We start from the raw sequence: 11,096 nt of genomic DNA, 5'->3' as shown, positions 1-11,096 counted from the left end.
AGATTATGTCAAGCTACTTTATTTTCCTTATGATGTCATCACCGAGTGAAACAAATGACTATGGGAACTCTTCCTACTGACTTAGTGTTCCATTTATAGAATATCTCAGAAAGTACTTACCATCAATTATTTCCTCCTTCATTTTGCTCACTTCTTTCCTCACTTCTGCAAGGATTTCCTATGAACAACAACAACCAACATACACATATTACTACATCAATTATGACCTTCTCAAACAGACTTAACGGCAACATGTTTACCCCTCATGTATGCAGCTTCAAGTCTGATCATCCTTCTGGAACTTTAAGAAATCCAATGGAACAGATCCAAAATAATGTAAGGGATCACCAAAAAGTAGCCACAATGGCCTGGTGGTACTAATGCAGGTCTAGAGCTGGTCACTACTACAGGTTTAACAGTCATGCCTTTAAGTACCAGAGTTATCAACCCTGATTGATGTGTTCCCTTTTGTATACCGCCACAAAGTGGCCAAGGGCGCTATACGCACTAGCGAGCGACTCGGACGCAGGGATCAACTCGGGAGCTTTATTACACACGTCATGGCGGATTCCAAGATGGTCGAAGGAATAAAGGAGCACCGTGAACACGTGATCCTAACATGACGTCATCCGTCATCATTAACATAAACCTAACATAACTATATGGCGTACATATTGTAACATGTTGCCACAAAGTACATGTATTTGCATCCTCATAAGAGTGCTTGTATCTAGATACAGAATGAAGTTAAGTGTGACAGGTTCTTCAGTGCAATGTGCCTGCAAAGCTGGTGTGTTCGTTGATGGGTGGTTATATGAGCTATACAGATACAGATAGTAATAAGAATCAAGTATATGATAAAGTATATGTTTTTGCGATGGTTCATACTGACAGTAGAAATCTGTCTCCCAAAAACAAGGAAGTCTTCTGACCTGTTTCAATCTGTCTAGGTCTCCTTCCAGGGGCGGTGACCCTCCGTTAACGGACGACGTCCTGATTGGTTGGGGAGGGAAAAAAAGAGATCATCACATGTCACATTGTTTTCTGACACTCCCTTTTTTCTTGAAATGAATCAAAATACTTATCTCCTGTTCTACTTATGAACTCTACTCTCTCTTTACTCGAGAAGTACACATGTGAGATCTTCTAACAACAAGAGTTACTGGATGTTTAACCTCTGCCAAGGCAGCATTTTCCTTATCTCACAATGGTTACAAATTTCTAACAGCTTTCCAAAAATTGTTCCTTAGGCAAAGGTTTACCCACCACCAACAATTGGCAGATGTATTCACTGTTTTTAAAATCTTTTTCCTCAGAAACTAAGAAAACAACAGATTGTAGTAAAAACCAAGGAGGTTATATGTCTATATAACCTCCTTGTAAAAACATACAGTGAGAGGAAACTCTAGTTCTACACCGCAACCAACGAACATCTCTCCAGTACCTGGCAAACTTGGGAGACTGACTGCCACCATTGGTGGGGACCTTGGTGGAGCCGTTAGTACTGTCACTCCTGCCTGTTGCTCCAAACTTGTTGGGAGACCTGTTCTCCCATGGCCTGCCCTTTGCATCTGGACAGATGAATACAAACATCAGTATGTTCCACCCTACATCATTCTTCATCAAGCTAAAAGTACTTATAATACCTGGTAACTCTTTCTCTGGAATCATTGTAAGTTTACAAATTCTAGCTTTACTATACAGTCATTTTTGTTTCTTTCATTTTCTGCTTTTTTTCTCTTTGTCTTTATTTCTTCAACCAAACATACCAATATGCACTTATTCCCCAGAAAATTACAAAGGTTAACTACAGGTTCCTATCTGATGGTCCTCATTGTGTCCTAGCCATAACAAAAGGACAGCCCCCCCCACACACAGCTTGTCTGCTGCAGATATGCTCACCTGTGCTGTTAACCTTTGCGTTAGGTGATGACTTGGCATCTCCCCCTCCCTCCTCTTGCTCTTTCTGCTACAGTGGGATAGGGAAGATTCCACACAATGTAGGACAAGTATACAACAAGTCTGGCTACTGCTAGATTTTATGGCAATGACATTTTTGGGTTCCTGGATTTCTCGTCTTTTCATAACAGAAAAGCTATCAAATTGCCGTCCATACTTTTTTCACTTTGATCTTAAGTCATGCATTGATATCATTACGTTTGAAATCCCAAAGCAGAAATCTGAGATAGTTTTGCAAAATCAGTGAGTCAAAAAACCATACTAATAAAGTCAAAACTAACAACATAAAATTGAACAAGTGACATGTAAAAAGGACATTTGAAAGCCCTTGCATGAGAGACATTGCGGTGATTGACAGTTCAGAGGAAACAATGACACTGAGTTAACCTTCAACAGCCAGTAACCTAGATCTGTCTGGAGGGTAGCTTGATTGACAGGTAGTTAATGATGTTAACACTTTCTGACAAGGACATGGGTTACAGGTTACCAGGACACAGAGGACCTGACAAACAGCATGTCAAAGAGGAGGAACTGCAGGATTCAGAAGATTTTTGACTGTAGAAAGGATAGACTTAGAGGCTCCTGTGTCGTCCGACACATGAGGCAGTTAGGTTGAAAGGATAGACATAACCAGAACCACCATGTCACCAGTCAAATAGTACAAACGGACCCACCATTCGACGCTCAGGGGTGGTACTCACGTTCTGTGCAGCACGCCTGCAAGAGATAAACAAACTTTTTTTAGAAATGGAAGTTGGAATATTTCACAATGTTAGTGCTGAGCATCAAAGCAAAAAAAAGAAATGGTTGTGAATAAATCAGAGTAAAGACTACTGAAAATCCCAAGAAACAAGAACACACAAAGGAGGCAGAAAGGTGGAAGGGCAGCTGCTAGCTGACAGTGAAAAGGAGATAGAAAAGGCAGACTTTCCAGAAACTGTTGTTTTAGATTTTAAGTATACCACAGCCCTATGATAACTTGTTCCCATATGAAATTTTCAATCCATGAAATCTGTATACATCTGTCTACCGTGTTTTTAGATTTTTAATAAAGACTTAAACATAATCAGGTATTCTAGCTCAAATTATATACTGTTTTGAAAATGGACCTCCAATCATGCATTTCAGACGTTTTAAAGGTTAAATCATATAATCATTTAGTTTTGTTGTACTTCTCTGCTAGTATACTAGTACCTAAACCAGAATGGTAAGGGTATGGATCAAAGAATTAAATCAGGCAAAATAGCTTATCAGTAGCGTTGGTAAGTTTAAGAAAGGAGAAAGTCGTATTGAAATAAAGAAATTTGGGATCCCAACAATAAGCTAGTTCACATTTTGAAGTGTGCATGTGCAGTGTGATTCATTGTGGGTCATATGTCAAAGGTGAAGGCCCCTGGCCATTCCTGATGAAAAGCCAGGGGCATTCATTGACATATCACCCAGAACATATCACACTGGACATGTGCACTTCAAACAGTGTTGTAGCTTATTGCACCAATTTGTTGACACCATACCTGATAGCACACGTTCTGTTAGGCTTAGAATCGATATGATAAATAGAAGTCTGGAAATACCATTTCTGTTCTCCTAGCTTACCAATCAGACTCAAACTTTGCCAGTCTAAGACACAGGAGCGGAGAAGGGAGGGGGAAACAAAAAAAGGAACCTTTGAGTGTTGTTGTTTTATGGGCATCACCTTCACGAAAGACACGACAACAAACCAAAAATACCGTAAAACTGCTACAGGAGATGCAACAGGCATGATTAAAACATACAGAACAAACGCAGTCAAAATCTACTGAACAAAAGAGACAAAATAAATATCAAATTTGAATGCAATCTCTTCATTCAACAAAACAATGTGTTATCAGCCTTAAATTCTTAAGTTATATAAGCATACATTATGTATATTTCTAGCCTTATTACATAGTCTATGCATTACTGAAGAAAAATTAGTGTATACACGGTGACACTAATCTGTTATGTCTAAGTATTGCTTGTGACAAACAAATGTAAGGTGTTATCCGTAACTTTTTATGCATGTTAGTATGAGAAGTGATGAGAGTTACTAAATCAGCACTGTGGAGTTAAGTGTTCATCACAGCATTGCAAAACAACGATCACTAGAATAACATTACAACACAGGTGAAGGACAGCCAGGTTCAAGGGCGTGTAGTGCTCACCTTTGTGCTAGCCTGGCGGCCATCTCGTCCATCATGCCCCCGGGTATGGCCGGCACCCCGCCGCTGGACCGAGCCTTCTCCGCCGGTGACATGTTGTCAGCATCGCTGTCCGACTGGGATGTACACAACAGTCAACACACGGTTAACCCTCAAACCACCGTAGCTTTTTTACGACTAATCTTACCGTATGGGGTCAAAACTGACCCCACAATGTTTTCTACAAATACAGCTTTTTTGGTGACTCTTTTTCTGATTTGTATATATGTATAGTTCCATATATCTATAAGGGACAGTTTGACATGATTAGGTGTGAATAATTTCTGCTTATTATCATAATTTAAACAAAAAGAGGGAACAACGTCTTTTACAACTAACGCTATTCAGACAAGCGGGCTCTATTGAGGCCTGCGCCAACACTTGATGTGATATTGCATCTGAATGGCTTACGCTAGAACAACCAAACTTGGTCACCTTTGCTAAAATTTTGTTGGCAACATTTGTTATAAATGAAATAACTAATAAATGTTTTCTTGTTGCCATGGCAACCGGTTTCTGAGAGCCATATTTGGAAAAAGACCCTGATTTTTGATTTAACAATGTAATTTTAGGGTTTTCTTTTTAAACTGCACTTATTTTCTTATATCCGTACCATCTAATGTGATTCACTATAACTTTTATGATTTCATGTTCATAATTTTTGAAAATTTGATTACGTCATCAGTCAAAATTTAAGATGGCGGACGATATAATTAGATTAGCTATAACCGGCTATTTCAACCTCAAATTTCTTAATTTCCATGTTTATTGTAACAGAAACAATCTTAATATAAACGTTTTAGTCTCAATTTATTGAGCTTTGATGTTATTCGATGAAAAAATGCATTTAAAAAAAATTCAAGATGGCGGAACCAAGATGGCGGATTTCACTAGTGGTAGCTAAATATGAATATAATTTTTATGACGTCATTTCGACGTCGTTCCTGTTTCCAGTGACAAATAATTTCTTTGGATACATTATGATTTATCATACAGAATTTCTATTAAAATTTTATCGTGTACCTTTGAGCTATATGGAATACCGAATTTGGTGGTTTTCGCCAATGAAATCACATAAATGACGTCATAATACGTCGCAACGTCAAAAATATTTACGTTCATTAAAAAATCTTGTTTTTTCACGTATCTACAAAATGATATTTTGTTACTATGATCATAATAACCCTTGTCATACATGTTACTAGATGATAAGGATCAAAGAATAAGGAATATGACTGCAAATTTTGCTGGGGTCAGTTTTGACCCCACTGGACCACGCGTAAACTTTCTGGGATAACTTAATCAACAATGAGCCAATCTCGGTAAAATCGTATGAGAAGTTATAAGACATATATACAAACAAACTCATCGGAGGAATTTTGTTTTCAACTAGAAATGTCAAAATGGCACATGTTGATATACGCCTGGGGTCAGTTTTGACCCCATACGGTGGTTTGAGGGTTAAACACAACTCTTCAGGGTGGAAATAACGTTCTTGATTACACAACCTACATGGCATTTACCTGGGTGATGTTTTGGGAACTTTTCATTTACCTTCCTCAGGGCCTAATGGACTCCTTGTCACAATGCCACAGTTACCAAAACATGGGCCAAGTATGTGTAAATGCCATTCAGATTGTGTATCATCAAGAACCTTATTTTCTAAAGTAGACAATTGTTTTGGATTTTTGATAACACTATAGATACTACCCACAGTAGAAACCCACTATTCTAAATTTCAAATCTTAATGAGTGTACATCACTGTTATGACCTGTCTCTTTTGATGCTCCCTTATAATGTCACAGTACTAGTGGAATTTCCAGTTCTATGTACTCATATACATTGTACTAGACATGTACCAACCAACTTGGTTCACTTTCAACTACCTTTTCCACATTTCTTTGCATCTATCAAGCCATGCCTTTGTTTGTGTTTAGGTCAATAATGTTACATGCAACATGCCCATATTTTGGCACATGTGCCCTGGTGGTAGGAAGACCATACACTGCAGAAGCATGCTTGGCTTGGCCACAACAGTCAGTGACTCATAGTCACAACCATTCCACATCAGGTTTGCTATGGTAAACACTGACAAGGAACAGAGTTCCAGCATTAGTGACACTTTTGTGCCAATGATACATACAAGCGCTGATAGAGGATAAGGTACATGAAGTAAAAGCTAAACTAAACATATTCTATGTAATACTTGACTGTATAGCTCATTATGAGTACATTACGTGTATAAAACTTACCCTTGAAACTCTACGTAGTTTGGCCGCTGCTAGAGCCTGTGCCAGTCCCCCTGCCCCTCCACCTAAAGGTGTGTTGGGAGCCAGGTTGGGGGGTGGGGGAGGAGGAGGGGGTGGGGGACCACCAGTCTTGGGGGGCGGTGGTGGGCCTGGGGGAGGAGGGGGTGCCCCCACTGCAGCCGGCTGGGTAGGTGGGGTTGGAGGAGCTGGTGGTGCTGGGGGGACAGGGGGAGGGGCTGTCGTGGTGGGGGGTTGGGGTGGGGTTGGAGGGGTGGGGGCTGCTGGAGCTGGGGATTGACTCTGGACTGGTCCTGTGATGAAACAGAGCATCTGAGTTAGTCCACAACCATACAGTATTACATATGTATGTACATTAACAGCTGTTCACAACAATAATGTAGCCTCATTCCAACATACCTGCAACTTCTAGAACCATCTTGACAAACTGATTCTCCGTACAAACCGGACAGTTTTATGATCGATTTGCTACACGTACATTTGGACAGTAAACAAGTCTTCTTTGACACCTGACCCCATATCCTAGATGGCATAAATACCACCATGGTTTAATCATAGCACAATGTCACATGTTTCACTGCTGTTCCTGGTAACTGACCAAGGTTAGGGGACATGGGCAACAAGGCCACTTGGAATCACCTTACAGTCAACATTATGCAGCTAATAGATGAGCATTTGCATGATTTTTAGACACAGCTTTTAAGGCACTGTTTATAGATACAGTATGTATATAGTCATATCCCAGTCATACTACCGGTATTAACATTAGAAATCAGATTATACAACAGGTTCAAAACAAGCATCTGTGCCAAAATATGCCCAGAAAAAGTATCATAAATATGGCTTTGTCATATCTATAATTATGTGACAATATGACAATCTGTTTAATATCGTGTCAATAAGGCACAGTCGTTTTCATGAGACATACATGTATCACAACAGACCAAAACTGATGTCTTTGCCGAAGCCTTGGTAAAAATTTTGTTTTGAAAATTTTAAAAGATAAATTGCATCGGACTCAAAGTTATGTAACTTGAATCAGGTCATTATAGTCACGGTCATACTGAAACATTTTTCACAGAACAGTCAAGTAAACACAGCATAAGTCAGGTCATTCAATGTTGTACATTATACTACAAGCAATTAAACATCTGACTTAACTACATGTATGGTTATAATGTTATACACAACTATTGGGGGAAATTTCAGTACATATTCGGTGATGAATCAATGACGGCTACAGTGTTCGTCACATGAGTCATAAATAGCTTCAGACCTGGCCTTGACCTTGGCTGGCGTCCAGGAAACTCAAGTTCACAAAAGTGGCTGACATTCACAGGAAGTGGGCCTAACTTTGGTTTTGGATCTACAATCTGTTTCAATGAATGTCATTGACAGTTTTTAAGTGATTCTATTTTTAGTACAAAGTTGTACATTATCAGAGTCTAACCATATTGCTTCTGATGTTAATAGCAACACTAAGACAAGCACAAGGGCTGATGGATTTGAGGCTTCCGGTAAGACAAGACACTAGCACAAGTAGTAAACCTAAGCCAAAATAGGAGACAGGAAAATAGCAGGAAACCCAGACATAGTTTGTATGCACAAGGGAGGACAAGATGTAATGAGACCTGACTTAATGATGCATCTAATTGGTTGAACCTATTTCACCTCTGCCCTATCACAGCCCTTCTCTTACAAGGTCTGACATTTCCAGGACTGTAACACCAGGGTGGTCACTGGGGTTGGGTCAGGACCTTTGATTGGTACCAGTTAACCTCTCACAAGTCGTCCATAAATCTCATCTCTGGTTATCACATACATTGAAGGAACAGACAAGTCACTTTTCTAACTTCAACAAGAATGCTACTGGTAACAGCAGAAAGGGTACCTGTAATTTCATTGATTTTTGCCAGGACTTAATCTCACTGTAAAAGTGGAAAAGAGGTTTTCGCAATGTCTTAAGTTCAATGGCAGAATCAACGTTGAAACAATTCTGTAGAACAGTTACTGTAGTAATACATGTACATTGGAAATGCACATTCAAGGTGTCATGAATTTGTATGTGGACACCGTGAAAACCATGAAAAGAGAACCACTGCGAACATATTTTCAGTACAGTATTGTACCAAAATGCTGTTTTGACTTCCCATAGTGCAATGTTTAATGATCCTTCTGGTAAGAGTAAGAATCAAAGGAAAGACGAGATGGGCTCATGGCGTCAAGATGATCCATATGACCTTCTCCTACCATGGGTCACCTGAAGCACACAAACTTGTATTGGCTACAGCTGAACTCAGCAGGTGGAGGGTTAAGGAACATTTACCAGGTTAGTCACAGACATAATAGATTTGGCACTCCTACTGCACAGTAGTAATGCCCACCAGTTATGTGCCGGTGGAGAAGAATTTACTTGTAGGAAAAAAGAGGCTTTTGATTCTACTGGGGCTAGGTCTGAAAGGTTAGACATTTTGGCGATGCCTTAGGGGCAGAGCCTGTTGTCTTGCATTGGAGTATTGGACTCGGTTTTTCAAATATAACTGTTACAGTTGTAGTACATTAGCGTGTATTAAAGTTCCTGTTTACCTGAAGGTTGTGAGGTGGCTGGCGACCACTCCCCTGCTTGTGGCCCTTTCTCTCGTTCCCGTTCTCGTGCCCGTTCCTGTTCCATCAGCTCTCGTGCCCGGTTGATCTGTGCCGCCATCTGCTGCTCGCGCATTTGCTGTTCTCGTTGTTGTCTGCAGTGAGAAGAACAGCAAAGAGAGGTTATCTCATGATGATGATACACATCTTCACCTCTGGATGCTGTAATCTCAACTGGTCTGAACTTAATATACATGAATAGTTTACCTTTTACCTTGTAGCCTTTGAAAAAAATGTCAAGGAGGTCTAATGAATGCAAGGGAAGATGAGTGAGCAAAAGAGGAATTACAGAAAATGAGAAAAGCAGAAGTACTGAATCAGATGTAATCAAGACCAGACACAAACACTAAAAAAACACTGGTAAAAATAAAAGGCATTGTACATGTACAGCACAGATCACACTTACATTGACTTTGACTTACCTGTTCAAACAAGAGTCCTTCGGTGTACCTTAATTCTTATGTGTCCTCTAGTCACCTATTCTATTTATTATAATAAATCACGAAAATCTAACTTCCCTCTACCTCGAAAAGATCATGCACTGTTTTCCCAACAAACCACTTCTATAATAAAGAAACAAAGGTTACAATCAGCAAACTGAATATTTAGATGATGTCTGGCACAATACCAGTTTAGAAAGGCTACCCCACCAGCACAACCTGTTGTTTTCACAAAACCTACAGCAACCTCTGCACCAGTAAAGCAGGCCTTTCTCCCAACTCCACAATGAGAATTAGAAAATTCAAATGCATCCCTGAGTCATTAGGAAGTGGGAGTGTGATCTGCAAGAAATTGATGACCTAAGAAACTACATTGTCCCAAGGTGCACGGTTACAGTAGTAATACACTGGTCCCTGTTCTCCTCCAGGAACAATGAAGAAATACAACAATGAGATGTTTCACCTGTTCTTCAGGATTGTGGAAATGATATCCTCAACTTCTTGGATGGCATCCTGGATTTCATCTGAGTGGTTTAACACCTCCGCATTCATTTTGCCTTCGGTGTTGTTCTCAAAAAGCAACAACAGAACTCTACCAAATTATTCAACTTGCAGAAATAAGGCCTGTACAGAAGGCAAGTGAAGGAATCTTCAGGCAGCAGTGAAGGTTTAAAAAGCCTTGACAGCAGCAACTGTGAGTGACCACGCTGTTATCGAGGTACTGTTGCGACCAGTAACATTAAAGGAGAACACATGCCCAGGTATCCAACATCTGTAGACTTCGTGCTGTATGAGATGTTTTCGTTGGTCCAGCACTCCAATAGACAAGACTTAAGACAGATGTGAATCACTCTATCTCCAGACAAGGTGCTCTTGTATAGAAGATGTTCCTCCAGATGCTCCAAGCACATGATCTTTAACCACGTCTCCCCATAGTTTATGCCAGTGATTGTCCGCTGCTTTCTCCCTGTGTAGTCCTGCAGGACCTGGTAACAAACTGGTGGTTATTGTTGTTTCCAGTAGAGGGCGTCCAGGTTGAAGGAAGGTAGAGGTTATGTCAGCAGCATCTCAGGACAGGTCAGGGAGGTCGTGGGAACCCATGGTCCCTGGTCCCCCTAGTCATGATAAAGAGCAGGAAACCTGTTGTAGACCTAATGCTGGACATGGTTATAAGAGGGGTTTGAGATGATTGGATCATACAGGCCATATGCACCTTCAAAAATGCCTCTGTCCCGGAGGCATTGCCAAAAAATTGTTAATCCGAATCGTATGATACAAAATAATAGCCCTGATAGCAAAACCAAAGCTTTTCCAGGCAACAATGTTTTCTCCAAAGTTTGAAAAGAGATGCAAATCCTGCCATCCCCCATACAGAGCCTCTTCCTGCAGCCCCAGTGAAGTGTGACCAGATGGAGAAAGGTACCAATCCTCCAGGTCCTGGTGGGCTCCATCCTGCAGCCTGGGGGGAGGCCTGGCCTCAGGGCTTATTGGATGTGGGTCAAGTGGCAAGTTAAAAGAAGGCAGGATCTTCCTAATGCTGGTATGCATTAAATCTAGGAAAGGAAGA

The 11,096-nt window shown here is 40.5% G+C and overlaps 1 protein-coding gene across 11 annotated transcripts in view; it reads right to left on the bottom strand.

Moving 5' to 3' along the window:
• Positions 1 to 11,096, bottom strand: part of LOC136432590 (vasodilator-stimulated phosphoprotein-like) — a 48,916-nt gene that overhangs the window by 3,437 nt on the left and 34,383 nt on the right. For 4 of the 11 annotated variants that reach the window (XM_066423993.1, XM_066423983.1, XM_066423989.1 and 1 more), the window contains exons 5-13: positions 9,033 to 9,184; positions 6,432 to 6,739; positions 4,143 to 4,255; positions 3,556 to 3,579; positions 2,634 to 2,676; positions 1,903 to 1,969; positions 1,445 to 1,571; positions 933 to 993; positions 121 to 178 (exon numbers count right to left, since the gene is read on the bottom strand). In XM_066423993.1, the coding sequence (XP_066280090.1) occupies positions 121 to 178; positions 933 to 993; positions 1,445 to 1,571; positions 1,903 to 1,969; positions 2,634 to 2,676; positions 3,556 to 3,579; positions 4,143 to 4,255; positions 6,432 to 6,739; positions 9,033 to 9,184 (953 nt within the window). The remainder of the gene's footprint in view (positions 1 to 120; positions 179 to 932; positions 994 to 1,444; positions 1,572 to 1,902; positions 1,970 to 2,633; positions 2,677 to 3,555; positions 3,580 to 4,142; positions 4,256 to 6,431; positions 6,740 to 9,032; positions 9,185 to 11,096) is intronic. The other 7 variants (XM_066423984.1, XM_066423987.1, XM_066423988.1 and 4 more) reach the window with 7 other exon arrangements.

The sequence above is a fragment of the Branchiostoma lanceolatum genome, chromosome 4 (assembly GCF_035083965.1).
Source record: "Branchiostoma lanceolatum isolate klBraLanc5 chromosome 4, klBraLanc5.hap2, whole genome shotgun sequence".
NCBI classification, from domain to species: Eukaryota; Metazoa; Chordata; class Leptocardii; order Amphioxiformes; family Branchiostomatidae; genus Branchiostoma; species Branchiostoma lanceolatum.
This window is presented reverse-complemented; position numbering and strand designations above follow the sequence as displayed.